We start from the raw sequence: 21,018 nt of genomic DNA on the forward strand, positions 1-21,018 counted from the left end.
CCTTTCACCTCCTGCGGCACATGCGGTGTAATACATCACTAGAAAGCCGACAGTGCGCTAAATTCCTCACTATTTTCCTCTGTGTGAATGGACCCTCAGTGTTGCCGAATGGAGGACTAGTGGGTAGTGTAATACTGGTTGCTAGACTACTGGTTGAGAGGTCCTGGAGAAGTACCAACCCCCTAACAATTAAGGAATTGTACTGTATACAAAATCAGAAAAACATGGCCCGCACATCCCAGTCTTATACATTGATCTAGTGCTTCTCAGCAAATTTTACAATACCGAACATGAGGTTCTTAGTATACAGATCAATGTGCATAAGCCCACTAGTCACTTCACGGCGATCTCTTTATACTCTACTGTATGGTAAGTTTCTTCCTTCACCATTTTTTTTGTGTTTGCCTTGGTACCAGCACTCCCCCCATTTTGCCCAGGTGTTTTCAATTAGCAGGAGACTGCAAAAAGGGACCCACCTACAAGCGCTCAGTCCTCTGACTGCGGCAATATGGTAAGGTGAATTCTTGAGATCTTTTCACACGGTGAGGTGCTGCGTGGTGTCTGCTGCTTCTGTGGCGCTGTGCCCATGGTGCGGCGCGGCCCAGAGCCTGGGGGCTTTGTCTGGTGGCAGGGGTGTTGCCAGACCACTGTGTCGCTCGACTCTGCGGGCGCTGTGTGGCGGTCGCGGTGCAGTGCCGCATCCAGTAGAGTAGGGACTCACTATAAAGAGGTTGCCGTGAAGTGGCTAGTGGGCTTATGCACATTGATCAATATGTATACTAAGAACCTCATGTTCGGTATTGTAGAATTTGCTGAGAAGCACTAGATCAATGTATAAGGTTGGGATGTGCGGGCCATGTTTTTTTCTTTTTGTACATGTAAGGAATTGTCTGTCTTCTTCAATTCAACCACATTATGGAGTTTATGACTCATACGGCTGTATCCTCAAAAGCCTCTTCCTCTTCACTGGGATATTTGGACGAACTTTACTTCTAAGGGTCCATTCACATGGAAGAAAATGGTGAAGAATTTGGTGTGGAATTTCAGCGCTGAAAAAAAAAAAAGCCTCCCATTGACTTCAATGGGTTCCTTTTTCAGCTAGAAATGGGAGGCTTTGAAATCCCACACCAAATTCTTCACCATTTTCTTCTGTGTGAATGGACCCTCAGCATGGAAAATTTCGCTAGCGGAAAAAAAAGGTAGTAGACCCCATTGAAATAAATGGGAGGCTTTTTTTTCCAGCGCTGGAAATTCAGCACCAAATAAAGCACTATTTTCCTCCGTATGAATGGACCCTAACTCCAAGGATACCAAAATTAGGTTTTTCTTTTACGTTTTAACCCCTTAAAAAATACAATTCTTGGAGTTGCCATACTCTGACACCAATAACCTTTATTTTCATGTACAGGTGTTACATAATGTGTCTTTTTTGCATGGCCATATGAACTTTTTATTTATGCCAAATTGGGCACTATCTATTGCTTTGATTGCTTTTTATCCAAGTTTTTATGGAAAGTGAAACATCAAAAAAACAAAACATGGTCTGGCTCTTGATTTTTTTTTTTCTCTTTTATGGCGTTCACTATACGAGAAAAATATTTTTATTAGTTCATAGACCAGGTATTTTCATACACATTTCGTACTATTACGGCAGATGTTGGGAAAGGATTAACTATAGCTATGTGCTCACAGTGCAGATAAAAATAATATGCTTGTGATGTTCTAGGGAGCCAGCCTGACAGACTGGTGCTTTAAAGCAATATCTACCTTTTAAAAGGGTTGCACAGAGTTTAGGATTTTAATTTTCTCTCAGCGATTGCATCTATGCAGCCCCATATGTTACCAGTCAAAATTTTTAAAATACTTAAATTTTTCTAGTTATTTTTTTTACATTCACACAGTTCTAGTAAGGCTAATGACATGAAATGGTTCAAATGGTAATCTAAAAACATAAAAACAATAGTCTGTTTCTGATTTTAAAATGTTTCTGAGTTCTGATTTTTTAAAAGGTCCTTTTTCAGGGAAGGCAGTGGGGGTTATTTATCAAATGCACCTCTTTTCCTTGAAAGTTCGCGCTATTGCGCCCTTTCAATTACTGGTGTGATTTAGGTAGGGTTCACACTAACATTAGTCTCCGTTATAAAGGTGTCCGTTTAAAAGAAAAAACTGGAAACCTATCATAACAGACATTATCTGATGCTGAATGATGATTAGTATCAGTGAGTGTCCGTTTTTTTTATACTGTTGTTTTTTTTTTTGTTTTTTTTTGCTGTTTATGCTGAGTGCGCAGAAAATAAACGGACACAAAATAACAGATAATAACTGATGGCTATCAGTTACTGTCCATTATATGTCCGTTGCGCATAGACTTCAAAATTAAAAATAAAATAACAGACACTTGCTGTCCATTTTTTCAAACAGACAGAAAAGTCCTGCATATAGCAAGTTTTTGTCCGCTTGAAAAAACGGACATGGTTGTAAATAGACACTAAAGGACACAAGATAAAATCCCTTTGAAATTAATGGAAATTGCAAACGGACCAGCTGGTGTCTGTTGCTAAAGTCTTGTACGGACAGTAGGCATAGACACTGGTGAGCGGACACCAAGAGTAGTGTGAACGCCCCCTTACTAATCGGGTGCAAGCTATTGATAAATTCCATGAATATGTCCTCGTCATGTGTCTTGTGTTTTTTTTTTTTTTTTTTTTATACAGGTGTTTGCAATGCGCCGAATTTATCAAAAAGGCTCAACTACACAATATACTGTATATACGGTGCAGACACAGAACAGAAGAGGTATTTTAAGAAGAGGAAACAAGTGATTTCTCTAGATCTGCAAAGATGGATTAAAATCTTTTCAGGTTGTCCAATGAAGAGAGCTCCTCTGATTTTCTTTGTCTCAGAGCAAACTTTTCCCACAAAATAATTAAAAAAAAGTAATTCTTAAAGAAGTAGAGTGTGGCCACGTCCGCCGCCCCCTCTGCTCCCCGCTAGCTACATTTCTGCTTTGCATTCTTGGTGCAGCCTGCAGTCATCTGCTTCAGTTGACATTGCATTTTTGGATTTGACACAAGTAACTGAATCTGATTTATAAAACTGATGCAAACGTTTAGTTTGCTAACTTAGTATAGTTTTGTGTGTGTCTTATGCTTGTACAATTGTGTCCTGTAGTCTGCACTTTTTTTTTACTTGACTCCCAGTGTGGAGTGGTCTTTTTTTTTTTTTGAAAAGGTGCAAATAATAAATCCAGTGAACACATGTCCACCTAGCCTGCCACTCCTACTTTTCTGTCCAAAATCACTGACAAATGGCCCCTGTACCAATCAGCTTCTATAAACAACACAGGACCAGGCATAGAAAGCTCTGGTCCCTGTATAGTGGTCGGCTCTGTCACTGAGGTTCAGCTGTCTCTGACTTCAATGAGAGCTAAGCTACAGTCCTGACACCTGGCGACTGCACAGGACACAGCGCCAACTGCTTCTGGCCTTTTGTTGTGTATAGTACAGGCGCCAGTGTACCATGATCAGTGTAGAGGCTGTCGTCCCCACGATTAGATATTTGTGGCCTATTCTAAGGATAGGCCATAAAATCCAATATCCTCAACAACAGTTTGGTACTGGCATGCAGTGACTGCTCTACTGTGGATATCGGGGTATACTAAATATTGTACTAGTGCTGGGGCCAACATCAGCCCTATTGACCTACATTATGAGAGCAATAGGAGGGGTGTTACGCTAGGTTCACACTAGCGCCCGGAGTCCGTTTTCAGGTTTCCGTCTTCTGCATGCAGAAGACGGAAACCTGTCAGACCGGGTTCGGCCGTGTGCGCCGGTGAGCGTTTTATGCTCTCTGCCGCGAAACCGGTAACTGGACACAGAGTACTGCATGTCCGACTCTGTGTCTGATTTTTTTTAAAAAACGGTTTTGCGGCGGAGAGCATAAAACGCTCACCGGCGCTCATGGACGGACAGCTTTCTCACCCATTTAAATGAATGGGTGAGAAAGAGTCCTGCAGCTTTCCGTCTCCTGCTCAATTTTGTGCAGGAAACGGAAACCTGCAGAATGGAGTGCCGGGCGCAGATATGAATGAGCCCTTACATGGTTTGTGTGTTAAAACGACCTAAAAAGCTGATGGAACTAGGTTTTTTTTTGCAATGTACGAATACAACAATTCATATTAACAGGTGATTGTAAAAGAAATAAACATCAAACTGAGAACAAAATATTTATTTCTTTCATCCATAAAACTATAGTATACAGTTAATTTTGTCTAAATAAATTATAGAATTTGTCATTTACAAGCAATAAACTAGATCACAATATTTTAAAGACAGTATGTACACAACATAAGGCTTAGTTATAAACATCACATAATCTTCAGTGTCTATAGTAAACATATTGAAAACAACTGTATTGAAGCTGAGTACGCAGAAGCTGCATGAAATTATACTGCAACCCAACAAGACAGACCTCAGTCTAGATTTCAGAAGGAGGAATTAGAAACTACTTCATTTACTTTGCATTTATGATCTTTTGCATGGAGTTTTGGAAGGTCAACAGGTCATGTGTCATGCCATTCACAGCGGAAAACATGCAAAGAAAACACCATGTGAATTCTGGGTAATGATCAGCCCAACGTCCAAGGTGATTTGCAGCAATGGAAGCAGAAACTTCAATGCTTTCTTCACAGTTCTATTAGCAAAGTGTCACTTATTGTCCTCTCCCATTCCACCAGCAAAGGGTGTCAGATCAATGCAGAACACGTCGCTGTGCTCTCACATCCATAGGAAATGTCAGCGAATCTCCTCTTCACGTATGAGCCACTCAGTAAACCACGTTGTACAGCAAGCTGGCTCTCACAAGAAGGATCCCATGTGTCTTCTTACTAAAATAAGAAAGAAGAGGACGTTGAAAATTTGATCAGTTATGTGCTACAATTTATATATAGTTAAGTAATTCAGTCCATAAGATAAACCATATATATGTTATTCATTTGGGTGCTTCCACTGATCAGCAAGTCGAGGTCAAGAGCTGAAGTGCCATGATCCCTTCAGAGCAGTAGCTGACAACTCCAATTTCGCCCATGAGGTTGGTACTACAGCTTACACTAAGTTCACATCTAAGTTTCCGCTTGGAGACCCTTGGAATGGAAACCTAATCCACTTAAAGTGTGGACCCCAAACACTAATGTAGTCTACTGGGTTTCCACCTAAAAGGGGTTCAGGGACGGAAACTTCGAACGGAATTCAAGCGCTGGTGTGAACCCAGTCTTCTTTCTTTTTCAGTTGCAATACCAGTTCATAGTTATTATAATGGTAAAATGTGGCAGAGCAAATGGTGTGTGAAAAGATCTTATTGCATGCTGGATGACACCGAAAACTGTACAATACAGACTGGGATTGCATAAAGAATTCCATGGTCATAGGAAATATTGCCTGACAATTTTTGGTAGAAAGGTGTATGTAATATTAAGCAACACGTAATAATTACTTTTGAGGAATTTTCATACCACTTCCATTAAAGACACGGGGGGAGGTTACCATTCCCTGTGCACCGGAAAGCAGTTATTTTGCACCGAAGATGCACCACTGTGATGCTGCAGGGATAATGTGCCTGGATTATTAAGAGACCACCATGGGAACTGATTAAGACTGGCTGATACTCAAGCAGCTGCGTAACACAAGTTTTAGGTCTTATTCACATGTCTGCATTTTGAGAAAGAGACAGAATTCCACCCTCCTTATTTCCGGGTGTGTGCTGTCTGTAGTTGATCCATTATTGACGTGTCTGTCTGATTTTCACAGTCCCATAGACCTTGACGTGATAATTTTCTAGCATATCTATCAGAGCATATCTCTGCCTGTCATTCTGTTACTTGTAGTATTCTCCTTCTAACTATATTAGATTTTAGGCTTCCCGTGACTGTGATGGCTTCTCCTTTGCTTACCCTCACTACCAGTGCTAGACTGAAGTTCCTTGGGTCCACCAGATAAAATGATTCTGACAGTTTACCCTCCAGCAACCCCTAGGAAATAAACAATAGTTCTCTTCAAACTTGTATGTGTTCTGCTGATCCATTATTGTGTTAGAGCCTGGGTCCACCGCAGGATCTTCGGGTACTCTGTGGGCTAGTTCCACACTGCTTGCTACATATGGCTAAGCCTTTCACGGTTTACACTGATAGTCGGGAACTACTCTTAAGCTTAACCAATGGATTTGCAGTAGCCAAGTTCATATTCCTTGGTGAAAAGCCAACCACATCAGGTCCGACAGATGGAATCCTTTTAAAAACAGATATATCCTCTACACGTTCCATGTCATATATGCCAATCGTGCACCTTTTGCACATGTGGTATGGACATAGCAGAAAGTGGTGGTACTCTCTTACCATTTGGTGCATCTGGGTTCTGTTTTGGTTGTTTGAGGATTTCAAAAGCCTGAAATCTCCCTGAACAATCTACTGCAAGTGTTTCCATCACAGCCGCACACTGCATTCATTATTGCAGGTCAACAGACTTGGTTAATCGTAAGCATAAAGAGTTTGCCTTCAGGCCTGTACTCTGCTGCTGTCATTTAGTAAGGCACAAGCATACACATGTACATACAAACACATGCTTGTTCCATTGTGAAGACTCCCACCGATACGACTGCACGCTGCGTTTCAGCATATGTGGGTGTTTAATCAGAGACTGCCAAGGGAAAAGGCGCACGTGACATGATGTTGAGAACAGGCACAACGTATATCAGAGAGAAGGGCACAATTTCCTCCTTCAATGCCCCAGAGCAAATACAGAAAACATCTTAAAATGGAAATAGCTCATTTCTCTGTTTCCTCTAAAGGCATCAGGGCTTTTTAGTTAATTCATTTCATCCAATGTGTATACGGTTCTGTATATGTATATGTGTATATATATATATATATATATATATATATATGCCTGTATATTCACACAAATCACTACACTGCTCTGTATAGTGTACAGATAAAAGACATTGGGAAATCTCAAATCCTGTAGAATTAGAGTGGAGCGGACAATGTAACATGAAGACAGCATGTTGTCCATCTCAGAGGAGCTGCCTTTTTAGGAAAACCCATTTTAAAGATCCAATTACGGAATTCTGAGCTTAGGACCCTTATCTATTAGCATTGGAAGCAGGTCCAAAGAAATATCTTTGTTGCTTGAGGAATTAGAACATCTCATGGAGTTTGTATGTTCTCCACACTCCAAAAATATACCTAAAGGTTATTTAGGAATATAGATTGTGAGCTATGAGTGATGACAGTCTCTGTACAGTGCTACAGAATATGTTGGTACTACAAAAGCAAATAAAATAATAATAATAATCATCCATACATTAAACAGGTTTCCAATTGATGTAAATGAGAACTATGCAATGCACAGGATAGATGATAAGATCATGAGCATGGGAGTACAGTGTCACCCCATATAAATGAAGCAATGGTCGAATCTGCACAATCTTCCATTCCATACATCTCTATGTGGCTGCCAAGGAAAAGTTGAGTACAGTGCTCAGCTCTTTTGACCATTTTTGCAAGCATTTGAGGCTCCCAGGACTGTCATACTTGTGATCAGTGGGAGTCCAAATGGGTGGATTCCAAAAGATCAGACACATCACTAGATCACAGCATATCGATGTCACAAGTCGGCCAAAAAACTTAAGTCAAGTGAGCAGTTCTTTATTCATCTTTAATCCTTATGTGGTACTTCTCTATAAGGGAGCATTATTACTATGGAGATCACTGTTATGAGCACTATTTGCTGTGTGCAAAGGTACCGTATTGGGGCACTATTTATGACACTTATTACTGTTGTAGGCGCTATGTATGACACTGATTATTGTAGGGGCCTCTATGAATGACACTAATTATTGTGGGGGGCACTATATATGGCACTGATTACTGTAGGGGGCACTATATATGGCACTGATTACTGTAGGGGGCACTATGTATGACACTGATTATTGTAGAAGGCACTATGTATGACACAGATTATTGTAAGGGGGCACTATGTATGACAGTGATTATTGCATGGAGCACTACTGTATGACAGATTATTGTAAGGGGGCACTATGTATGACAGTGATTATTGTAGAAGGCACTATGTATGACACTGATTATTGTAAGGGGGCACTATGTATGACAGTGATTATTGTAAGGGGGCACTATGTATGACACTGATTATTGCATGGAGCACTACTGTATGACAGTGATTATTGTAGAAGGCACTATGTATGACAGTGATTATTGTAAGGGGGCACTATGTATGACAGTGATTATTGTAGAAGGCACTATGTATGACAGTGATTATTGTAAGGGGGCACTATGTATGACAGTGATTATTGTAGAAGGCACTATGTATGACACTGATTATTGTAAGGGGGCACTATGTATGACACTGATTATTGTAGAAGGCACTATGTATGACACTGATTATTGTAAGGGGGCACTATGTATGACAGTGATTATTGTAAGGGGGCACTATGTATGACAATGATTATTGTAAGGGGGCACTATGTATGACAGTGATTATTGTAAGGGGGCACTATGTATGACAATGATTATTGTAAGGGGGCACTATGTATGACAATGATTATTGTAAGGGGGCACTATGTATGACAATGATTATTGTAAGGGGGCACTATGTATGACAATGATTATTGTAAGGGGGCACTATGTATGACAGTGATTATTGTAAGGGGGCACTATGTATGACAGTGATTATTGTAGAAGGCACTATGTATGACACTGATTATTGTAAGGGGGCACTATGTATGACAGTGATTATTGTAAGGGGGCACTATGTATGACAATGATTATTGTAAGGGGGCACTATGTATGACAATGATTATTGTAAGGGGGCACTATGTATGACAATGATTATTGTAAGGGGGCACTAGGTATGACAGTGATTATTGCATGGAGCACTACTGTATGACAGATTATTGTAAGGGGGCACTATGTATGACAGTGATTATTGTAGAAGGCACTATGTATGACACTGATTATTGTAAGGGGGCACTATGTATGACAGTGATTATTGTAAGGGGGCACTATGTATGACACTGATTATTGCATGGAGCACTACTGTATGACAGTGATTATTGTAGAAGGCACTATGTATGACAGTGATTATTGTAAGGGGGCACTATGTATGACAGTGATTATTGTAGAAGGCACTATGTATGACACTGATTATTGTAAGGGGGCACTATGTATGACACTGATTATTGTAGAAGGCACTATGTATGACACTGATTATTGTAAGGGGGCACTATGTATGACAGTGATTATTGTAAGGGGGCACTATGTATGACAATGATTATTGTAAGGGGGCACTATGTATGACAGTGATTATTGTAAGGGGGCACTATGTATGACAATGATTATTGTAAGGGGGCACTATGTATGACAATGATTATTGTAAGGGGGCACTATGTATGACAATGATTATTGTAAGGGGGCACTATGTATGACAATGATTATTGTAAGGGGGCACTATGTATGACAGTGATTATTGTAAGGGGGCACTATGTATGACAGTGATTATTGTAGAAGGCACTATGTATGACACTGATTATTGTAAGGGGGCACTATGTATGACAGTGATTATTGTAAGGGGGCACTATGTATGACAATGATTATTGTAAGGGGGCACTATGTATGACAATGATTATTGTAAGGGGGCACTATGTATGACAATGATTATTGTAAGGGGGCACTATGTATGACAATGATTATTGTAAGGGGGCACTAGGTATGACACTGATTATTGCATGGAGCACTACTGTATGACAGTGATTATTGTAGAAGGCACTATGTATGACACTGATTATTAATGAAGGGGCACTATGTATGACAATGATTATTGTAAGGGGGCACTATGTATGACACTGATTATTAATGAAGGGGCATTATGTATGACACTGATTACTTTAGAAAGCACTACAGTATGTAAGGATCTATAGAAAGGACTATATGGGTAGTAGTAATATTTTCAGGGGGCTATGTGTATGGCACCAGGATGTGGGGTGATGGAAAACTAAGGAACCCAAGGTGTCTATGTGACAAACGCTGCAGAGACAAGTCATGGCTATAAAAAGTGTTTACGGAATGGAGAGAATAAGGAACAAGAACATCACCTGTGAGTCACTGGTTGTTTTAGATATACATTTTGACTGTATGTTTTCAGTACCGTTATCTTTGGCCTCAGAAGGGCGGACTTTTTGTCAGATATGTATTTGGCTACACATGCAATGCCCCATAAGCATTAGATACAATGCCTTGCAAAAGTATTCATATCCCCTTGAGCTTTTTCACATTTTGTCACCTTACAACCACAACCTCAAATGTATTGTATTGAGATTTTAAGTTATAGACCAACACAAAGTAGCAGATAATTGTGAAGTGGGAGGAAAATTATACATGGTTTGCACGTACGTTTGCATGTCACACTATTTTCAGATTTTTATTTCATTTAAAATTCTGAAAACTATATATAATTTTCCTTCCACTTCACAAGTATCTGCTACTTTGTGTTGGTCTATCACTTAACATCTCAATAAAATACCTTTAAGTTTGTGGTTGTAAGGTGACAAAATGTGAAAAAGTTCAAGGGGTATGAATACTTTTGCAAATCGCTGTAGTTGCTGGTATTCCCTGACATTTATCTAGTGTGATTGACCAACTTATTGAGAGACTATTATATTATTATGTCATTAATAATAATGTGAATGCTAGTTATTTATCAACCAGGCTTTGTAGAACAGATGCAAATTCACAGATTCTGGGGTTGCAGATGTAGATGTCAAACTGAAAATTTACAGTTTCCAGGAAAATACATATGGATAGAATTTTAAAAAACCAATTCCAATTGGGAAAAAATATGAGTCAATCCTGTTGTGGATTTGTCACACATTTTTACTATTTCTTCTGAAATACCTAATGTGAAATGTGCATCAAAATTTGTGTTGTGTTGAAGTCTGAATAGAACACATTTGTAGTAGTTTGCTGTCAAAAAGTCTGCAGCATGTGAACTCATCCTAACAAAAATAAACCAGTTCCCTGTCGTCCGTACCAGCGGCACAATGTGGGGGTATTTCTGCCCCTGTGTGCTGGTAGGACAGGCGGATTTTTAATTAGCCAATCAAAAGCGTGGCTGGCCCTATAAGAGGGCACAAGAACCTCCCCTCTGCGTGTTTTTTTCTGTCCTGTGTGGTCAAGGACAGGTGGGGAGGACTTGTGTCCTCTTATTTTAGGCTCTATGGGTTACCTACCTTTGGAGCATAATTCTTCTTTCTTCAGTTTCTGACCTTCTTGATTGAAGGTCCCTTCCCCTGTCTGGGAAAAAAAAAAAAAAAAAAAAAGTTTCTCTTTAGCCTGCGTGGCTTCTTTCCTTCCCTCCTCCCTCCCTCCCCCCCCCTCCCCTCCTTCTCCCTCTGGCTCACCTGTCAGCACATCTCGTGCTGGTGAGTTGGCCCGGCACGCTGCCGCGGGGCTCTCTCGCTGTCGCTCGCGGACGTGCTCTGCCGGAACTAAAGTTCCCGGCGGAGAGTTTCCTGCGTCCGCATTTGCCGGGCGCACACTTCCTGTTGTGCCCGGAAGTATAGCGGCGCCATTGAAGATCCTGGCGCCGGCGAAGGATGTTTTCTCCGGCTTTCTGCTTATTGCAGAATCTAGCCTGCACGCACGTCCGGGCCAGGAATTGAGGGGGTAGGCGCCCCTGCTGGGGCTGTATGAAGAGGGGGGGGGGGGTAACCTTTCTCTTTTCCTGGAGGGTTCATGTGACTATGGCCCCTCCCATTTCCGGCCGGCCGGGTTAAAGGTCAGGCCGGCCGGTTATTAGTTACCTTCTCCTTTCTAAGGCGGAAGGCTGTGCATCAGAGGTTGTTGCTTAGCTTCAGGTCTCTTTTTGCCTCCAAACCAAATCTTCAGTTTCTTGTCACCTTGCTGTCCGGGTCTAGGACACGGTAAGATCTACCCCTTCTTTTGATATTTGGTAGAATATGTTGGTGACAATTTTGCATGGTCTATGGTCTCTCTGTAGGATATGTCTTCCTCTACTACCCCCCCTGGGGATTATAGGAGGAAATCTACTGCTAAAAGGAAGCACCTTTCCTGTTTTGACTGTGACACACCGCTCCCTGATGGTAGGTAGCGGCTTAAGAGGTTATCCCTCTGGGTACTACCGGCCCTATAACCCGCCTATTATTTTTAGGCTATGAGTGGGCCCGTTGTCGTGGTTGCAGAGGCCCCCCACCTGAGGAGCCTTCTCCTAGAGATATGATGGCCTGGGTCAAGGAGATGGTGAGTTGGGCATCGCTTGGGTAAGGATAATTCCCTTGCTTGTACTCTCTCTTTATTTTTTGCAGGATGATTCCCTCAAAGGCATACAGTCTACCTTGTCTCAGCTCGCCAAGAGACCATGCACAGAGCATCGTTCCTCGTCCCTCCCTCCCCTGGAACATCTACGGGTGGCAGAGGATGTTTCCTCCGAGGACGACTCTGTAGTTTCCAGCAGACCTGTGTTCCACTATGAACAAACAGGCAGGCTGCTGAAGTCCATCCGGTCTACAGTGGGCCGAGATGTTGACGGGGAAGCCTCCACGTCTGCCTCTGGGGGACATATTGCCTTCCATGCGGACGCCACGCTGACCGACCTCATGGTGCAGCAGTGGAAGCAGCCAGAAAAAGGACATTCATTATCCAGGATCTTTAAGCACCTGTTCCCTATGGATTCAACTCAGTGGGATTCCTGGGGGCCTCCCCCGAAGGTGGATCTAGCCGTGGCGAAGTTGTCTCGTAGAACCCTGGTGCCCCTTGAAGATGGATCAAATCTTCAGGACCCTTTGGATCGCAGGGCTGACGCCACCCTAAAGAAGGTTTATTCTGCTTCCTCTGCCCAAGCCTCAGTAGCCATAGCCTCTACCACTGTGGGCGATTTTTTTCGTAACCGCCTAGCCACCTTGGAGCGGGATATTGATTCCGGTGTGGACAGGGATGACATCTTGGCTTCCATGAAGAATATTCATAGGGCCGCAGATTTTTTGGCAGAATCTTCTCGCCATCAGTTGAGAATTTCAGCCAAGTCGATGGCGTTGTCCACTGCGGCCCGCAGACCCCTGTGGCTAAAGCCTTGGCGTGCAGACTTTGCATCCAAGGCTGCTCTTTGCGCGCTCCCTTTTGAGCCAGGAAGAGTATTTGGGCAAGGCTTGGATACTATCATAGAGGGATTAGCTGAAGGTAAGGGGAAGTCCTTACCTCAAGCTGCCAGGGGCAGACGTGCCCCCTCTAGAGGCAGAGGTTCCGCCTCTAATTATAGACGCCCAACCCAGCAAAGGCGTCCCAGATATCGTCCTAGAGGTTCCGGACGTGGTGCTTCCAGGGAGGACACCAAGAGGAAGCCGGAATTTTGACGCGGGGCAGCTCCCTGTGGCCCCCCTTCCTGTGGGAGGACGTCTTTCGGTTTTTTTCAGAGCTTGGGTCACCCATATTCAAGATCCATGGGTGCTAAGAATTATACAGCACGGTTATCTTATCAAATTCCACCTTCCACCTCCAGATCGGTTTGTTGTCACCAGAACCCTTCCACCTTCCCAACAGGCCAGTTTAGAGGCCTTGGTCGCTGAGTATGTCATCAAAGGCGCCCTGGAGAAGGTCCCAGCCTCAGATCTCGGTCTGGGAGTTTACTCCCCCGTCTTTCTGGTCCCCAAAGTCACCGGGGGCTGGAGAATGATAATAGACCTGAGGTATCTCAATCGCTTTATCAAGAAGAGGTCATTCCGTATGGAAACCGTGGATTCCGTGTCTGCTTTTCTCCAGCCAGGAGACGTGATGGTTACCCTCGACCTGAAGGACGCCTACCTTCATGTCCCTATTGCTCACTCCCACAGGAAATTCCTCAGGATTGCCGTTTCTATGGCCGGCCACAGGGAGCACTTTCAATTCACAGCTCTGCCGTTCGGCATCACATCCGCCCCCCTGGTATTTACCAAGGTGATCGCTCCGGTTGCTGCGGCCCTCAGACTACAGGGCCTCTTCATCGTTCCTTACCTAGACGACTGGCTTCTGAAAGCTCAGTCTCCGGCTGCTCTCCTCCAGCAGCTCAACCTTGCCATCAGTTTCCTACAAGAGTTAGGATGGATCATCAATTGGGAGAAGTCCGAAATCGTTCCTTCCACACGGAGGAAGTTCCTCGGGTTCATAGTGGATTCAGAAACGATGCAGATCTTCCTCTCCAGCCCAAGGAAGGAAAGGATCCAGGCCGGTGCACGGTTTCTATTACACACCCGGCGGGTAACTATCCGCACCGCCATGAGGGTCCTCGGCCTAATGTCATCCTCGGCCAGAGCAGTCCCTTGGGCTTTATGGCATTTGCGTCCCCTGCAGATGGAAGTGTTGACAACCTGGAACAGGTCTCCACGGGGACTGCACAAGAAGATCTGCCTTTCTCCCGCTACCCGTCTTTCCCTCAGATGGTGGATACACCTGAAAGACGGAAGGTCCACGGTCCCAACATTGTGGACCCTGTTGACAACAGATGCATCCCAGTGGGGATGGGGAGCCCATTGCCAGGACAGGACTGTACAAGGACGATGGAGATGTCCGGAGCTGGGATCTTCCAATCTCAAGGAACTCAGAGCTGTGTACTTGGCCCTAGTGCACTTTGCCCCGGAGTTGAGAGGCAAGTCTGTCAAGATCAGGTCAGACAACATGACGGTGGTTGTTTACATAAACAAACAAGGGGGCACCAGGTCACCAACCTTACTGAGAGAGACGAATCTTATATTTGCCTGGGCAGAGAAGAACCTAGCCCAGTTATCCGCTGTTCACATAAAGGGCTCCCTGAACATAGTAGCGGATCATCTGAGTCGGGGTATTACCGTATCAGGAGAATGGTCTCTCAATCCAGACGTTTTTCAACAGATCGTCCAGAGATGGGGTCTCCCGGAGGTCGATCTAATGGCTACCCGACTCAATGCCAAGGTAGGGACCTTCTGCTCCCTATACCAGGAGGACGATCCCTTGGCAGTGGATGCCCTGTCCATCCCATGGAGGTTCAGGCTGTTTTACATATTCCCTCCAATTCCAATCATACCGAAGGTATTGATCAAAATAAGACAGGACCAAGCCTCGGGAATAGCCATAATCCCGTTCTGGCCAAAAAGGGCTTGGTTTGCTCAGCTCATACTAATGAGTCAGGGCATATATTGGAGGCTTCCCCCTCTCCCAGATCTGGTAACCCAAGGAGAGCTGAGATGCCAGGATCTGAGGAGACTCAACCTGACAGCCTGGAGGTTGACCAGTCCCTATTGAGGAATAGAGGACTGTCACAAGCCGTCTTGAAGACCCTATCCAGCGCCAGAGCGGATTCGACTAACAGGAATTACCGTCGAATTAGTAACATCTTTAATGCCTGGTGTCTGCAGCATCAAGTGGACTCCACTGGTCCCCCGACTGAGGCGATCCTGGACTTCCTTCAAGACGGACTAGACAGAGGTCTGGCTGCGGCCACACTCAAAGTACACGTAGCGGCCCTGTCCGCCTATCTGGGGAGGCGTTTGTCTCAGGATCCTTTAGTGAGCACCTTTATTAAAGGGGCAACTAGGCTGAGACCGGTGGTGAACACCCCTGTCCACCAATGGGACCTGATTCCGGTCCTGAACGCTCTTTGCGACCAACCATTCGAACCCCTGGAAGAAGTCTCACTTAAGTTACTAACTGGCAAAATGGCGCTACTATTGGCAGTTACAACTGCCAAAAGAGTTAGTGAGCTACAAGCCTTGTCTACCGAGGAGCCATATACTATATTTTTTCCGGACCATGTGCAGCTTAGGTTCCTCCCAGGATTTCGTCCCAAGATTCCATCTGCTGCAAATAGGAACCAAACTATTTCTCTTCCAGCATTTTTTCCCTTCCCCTCTTCATCTGAAGAGGAAAGATGGCACAGGCTGGATGTTATCAGATGTCTGCAAATTTATCTGCAGCGTACTCGCCCTTTTAGGCAGGCCGAAAACCTGTTAATTAGTTATACGGGGAAGAATAAAGGCGCCAAGGCCGCCAAGGCCACGATATCCCGCTGGGTCTCCGATACCATAAAAGTCGCCTATACCGCCCAAGGGCGTCCGGTCCCATCTTTTCTTCATGCCCACTCGACCAGGGCAGTGTCCACCTCTCAGGCCGAGAGGAGTGCGTTGTCCTTGGATCAGATTTGTGCAGCTGCCTCCTGGGCATCTGAGTCCACGTTCATTCGGCATTACCGCCTGAGGGACCGGGTGTCCGATTCCTCTGCCTTTGCCCAAACTATTTTGAGCTCTGTCATGGAGTAATCCCGCCCATCTTTGGGCCTACTTGCTATATCCCCACATTGTGCCGCTGGTACGGACGACAGGGAACAAGTGATTATGAAGATAATCTTGTTTCCCTTAGTCCTAACAGCGGCACAAGATTTCCCACCCTGGGAATCATATCTTATGTATAAAACTGTGTATAAATATGGAGGTACTTTTGTATTGACACGCAGAGGGGAGGTTCTTGTGCCCTCTTATAGGGCCAGCCACGCTTTTGATTGGCTAATTAAAAATCCGCCTGTCCTACCAGCACACAGGGGCAGAAATACCCCCACATTGTGCCGCTGTTAGGACTAAGGGAAACAAGATTATCTTCATAATCACTTGATAGCTGCACTGGCAAGGCAGATGCCATTCATTATCCGACTGAGTTTTATGTTGTATGTATTTTATATTCAATAAGAAGGAAATAGTAGACTGTTTATTTCCATGGGAAAATGAATACTGACATTTGTGTTCTCTTTAGCAGCCAGATGGCTTGTGTGCTGGATTCTGGTAGTCATTTGTAGCATTCACAGTATGGTAAGAAGCCAAAAGCATATTCACAATACTGGTACTTTTGGTCCTGATCATTCTCTCACTTCACTCAAAGACAGCAGATATACCGGGGAAACAGTAATTAAGGCTGGGGCCCCACAGGACGTAAACGCCGTGATTTGCTCCGCTGCGGGAAAAATCGCGGCGTTTTACAGTGCAAGCAAAGGGGATGGGATTCCACTTTGCGGAAAAAAACGCAGCGCAGACATGCTGCGATTTGCAAAGCCGTTGCGGCTTTGCAAATTGCAGTATGTCAATTATATCTACGGAAACGCCGGCGGCTTTCCCATAGATATAATTGTAACAGAAAGTCCGCGGAGGAAAACTGCGAACTTTCTGTTGAAAGCGCTGCGGAAAGAACCACAGTTCGTTCACGCTGCAGTTCTTTCCACAGCTCCCGTGGGGCTTTGTTTTTTCAATGTTGGTTGAAGTTTTCAGAATGTAGGGTTAATTTGTTCTCTGGAAACATCCAAGCATTACTTCACTTTTCAATGTCTGAAAAATACCCATGGTCTTGTGTTTTCAGCTGAACTGCATATAAGTCTAACTCGACCTGAACCATTCCACCAACACCAATAGGTGGCGCCCAGCAATAGCACTGCACACAACTTCCTTTCTACTATTTATATGTCGTCGTAGGCCACCATAACCTCCCCTAAATTTATTGCTTCATGCGAAGAAGTTCACTATAATAGGTCATGCAATAAAATATATGCGTGTTTTTCTCTCACATCCATATGACAAAAACTCAGTATACCTGTATTTAAAACCAGTAACACACAAGTATACAGTAAGGACCCATATGTTTACCATATGATCACTACATTATACACAATCAAAAGTATCCCCATTGAAAATTGAGTCACCGGAGTGATTGTTTGATCATCTCAGGTCCCATTCACAGTAACCCTGACAAACAACTGATTCTGGTGGTCCTCAATTCTCTCAAATCCACAATCTCATAGACGGGGAAAATTGTGAATGGGGACCCCCTCCCCATGGGCATACCCAATGAAGAACCAGGGAACCATTCATTTCCAGGTTCACCAGTAACCTCATGCCTTTGCCTCTGGTAGATTGGGTGCTGGCAGATATGATGTAATGACAACATTGTACCTGCTACTCCAGGAACACAGTGAGTATTAAATGTTTTTGCCATTTTACTGTGTGGCAACATAAAGGCATTATACCGTGTGCGGGGTCACAAGGGCGCATTATTTGTTGTGGGAGTCACAAGGGGACATTATACCACATGAAAGCCACTAATTGGGTATTATGGTGAGACTGGTGATTCATTGAGGGGGCATTATACTTTTTGGGAACACTAAAGGGTCATTTTACTGTGCGTGTAAGAATAGCCCCATAAAACTGGGGCTACTAAGAGACTGTTATAGTGTGGGGTGGCACTTAGGAAACATTATTCTGTGTCGGAGCACCTAGGGGAAATTATACTATGTGGGAAAGCTTAGGGGACATTATACTGTATCATGGCACCAAGGGGACACTATACTTTATGGAGGTGCTATATGGCATCAAACTGTGTGAGGGAACTAAAGTGGCATTACTGTATATTATGTGAGGGCACTATGGGGACATTATAATGCATGAAGGCACTACTGTATGCTGTGGGTTCACAAAAGAGACTTTATACTGTGTGGGGGTACTAATGGTCATTATATTGTTTTGAGGCACTATGAGGCCTTAACAATGTGTGTGTGCGCACTAATCAGACATTATACTGTGGGGACACTAAGGAGGCTTTGTAACTGTATGTTACACACAGGAGAGCGCTACTGTACAGAGCACAAGGGGACTAGATTGCATTGGGCAGGGTCAAAGAGAGGAAGGGGGCTGGACAGAAAGTTAGAGGCATGGTTTAACATGCTGTGCACTCTGCAAAATGTGTCCATCTTTCCATTTGCATCAAATGTAGAGTGTCTCAGAAGTGGAAATATGGGAAATAAAGTAGTCTTTGTGGGGTAGACAGTCATTTTCTCCTCTTTCTAAAATGGCTGCTAAATGTTAATAATAATGTATTCGATTGACCAGATACTTAAAGGGGTTGGCCGCTTTCAGACCAATATTGAGAGACAAATGTTTTTGTTTGTGTAATAAAAAGATATTCAGTTTTCCAATATACTTTCTGTATTAATTCCTCACAGTTTTCTAGATTTCGGCTTACTGTCAATCATTCTGTTACTTCTAGTGGATAAAACTCTGACCATGGTCATGTGATTTACAGTTTATGGTCATGTGATGAGCACAGGACCCTGATCAGCTTTATAGTAATGTGTAGGAGACTGTATTCCTCCTGCAACTGGGGTTAAATGTATCAACCCCAGTTACAGGAGAAATCAGCCCCCCCCCCCCCCCCAAATCAGCCGATCTGAACAGCACGCTCCATAGAAATGAATGGATGCACCTGGTACTGCTTAACCCCCCGCGTGCCGGCTATGTCCATTCATTTCTATGCGAGTGTGCTGTTTGGATCGGCTGATCTGAACAGTACTCACTCATCTCTAATTATGACCTATGGAGACACAATGTAAAAATAAATGATTTTAAAAATACTTAAAAAATATGCCAATAAAACGCCCTTATTACAGGTTCTAGCCCCACCCCCTATGACACCATATCAAATAAAAATTGCCTTAACGGAGCAGAAAAACTATTTTGAAACATTGTTTTAGAAGCACTTTATACTATTAAATTTTAAAAAAATGAAACGTGAAAAACACACACATTTTCCTTCCTCTTTTGTTTACACTTTCCCGGATATAAAAAAAATTAAAACACATGCAAAAATAAAAACAAAATAAAAATAAAGCCCTATGTGTCACCGAAAAAGGACGCAGAAATTAGTTGAACAACGCAAATGATAAAAATGTTACAGCCCTCAAAACCGCACATACAAAAAAACCTGAAAATGTGTCTGGTTCTGAATCACAAATTGGCCTGGTACTTAAGTGGTTAAGATAGAAAAAACTTTTTCTTTGCTGTCTCTTTAAGTTACTTTCCAGCACTGAAGGACAAAGCAGCAGCATGCGTTGCCAAATATGAATAGAAATACAATATTCTGCGGCCTGCAGTTTTAAAAATATTTTTCCAATATCCTACAAACCCTCTCACTCACTCACCCACTGAAATAAAGGGTAATAAAATCAGAAATAATAGATACATCCTACATGGTTATCTTGGAGCTGCGTCTTGCCGTATGTTAACAAATGAAGTCATTTGGATGTGACTCGGGATTGTACACTATTTGACTAATGCTTTTTTCTGGCCTCTCTGTATTTGTTATTCAAACTTGACTTCATGCTAGTGAAAATAAGGAAGGAACTTGAGTGCCAACACCCAGTATATCCTGGAACACACGTAGACAGAGCCAGAGGAGATTAACAGCAGGGCTGTGGTTAACATTTCTGTAGCATCTCACTGTATTATCTCTGGGCCCCAACTGTAGGCCAGTATGTACATTACTGACAAAGCGAACATACAGGAAGAGCGCACAATCAAACAGATAAGTGGCGGCGGCCTCAATAGTCTACCTAACACAGCATGTTTGGATGTGAAATAGCTAGGTCAGGATGAAAAGCTGCTGGTGCGCACACAGCGCCGCACCTCCCATGAGGCGACCTGAAGCGAGCGCTTCAGGCGGCACTATGCCAGGGCCTCAGGGAGGGCGGCATTTTTGCTAACCTAAGCCAGTCCAGGACAAGCTGTCCTGGACTGGCTTATCACCGAGCGGTGGTTTGGGAAGGCCGCTGGAGCAGCGCTGCTCCGGCAGCCTCCTCTCACGCTCAGGCAGAGAGCAGGCAGTCTCCGGGCCTACTCTCTGCCGGCGAACGGGGCTAAGCCCCGCCCCTTCACTCGACCACGCCCCCGATGGAATTTGATTGCCCCACCCCTGCACCCACCAATTAATTTAAAGGGGTTCTCTGTGAGTTTGTAATATCCTACCAAATATATCTGCTTGGTGAGGGCCTGCAGCCAACCCCCACATGGATCAGCTGTTTGGGGCTGCATCTGTTCCGCCGTACTGTATAGTTTACACAGCCAACAGCAGCCGGCTTCATGCACTGTATAGGGCTACGCAGTGTTACTGCAGCTCAG

The 21,018-nt window shown here is 43.8% G+C and overlaps 1 protein-coding gene across 1 annotated transcript in view; it reads right to left on the reverse strand.

The window, feature by feature from the left end:
- Positions 1-4,224: 4,224 nt before the first annotated feature.
- Positions 4,225-21,018, reverse strand: part of PIP5K1B (phosphatidylinositol-4-phosphate 5-kinase type 1 beta) — a 127,787-nt gene continuing 110,993 nt past the window's right edge. Inside the window, exon 15 of the mRNA XM_075279042.1 lies at positions 4,225-4,885. Coding sequence (XP_075135143.1) covers positions 4,883-4,885 — 3 coding nt within the window. The 3' untranslated portion in view covers positions 4,225-4,882. The remainder of the gene's footprint in view (positions 4,886-21,018) is intronic.

This window comes from Leptodactylus fuscus, chromosome 1 (assembly GCF_031893055.1).
Source record: "Leptodactylus fuscus isolate aLepFus1 chromosome 1, aLepFus1.hap2, whole genome shotgun sequence".
Classification (NCBI taxonomy): domain Eukaryota; kingdom Metazoa; phylum Chordata; class Amphibia; order Anura; family Leptodactylidae; genus Leptodactylus; species Leptodactylus fuscus.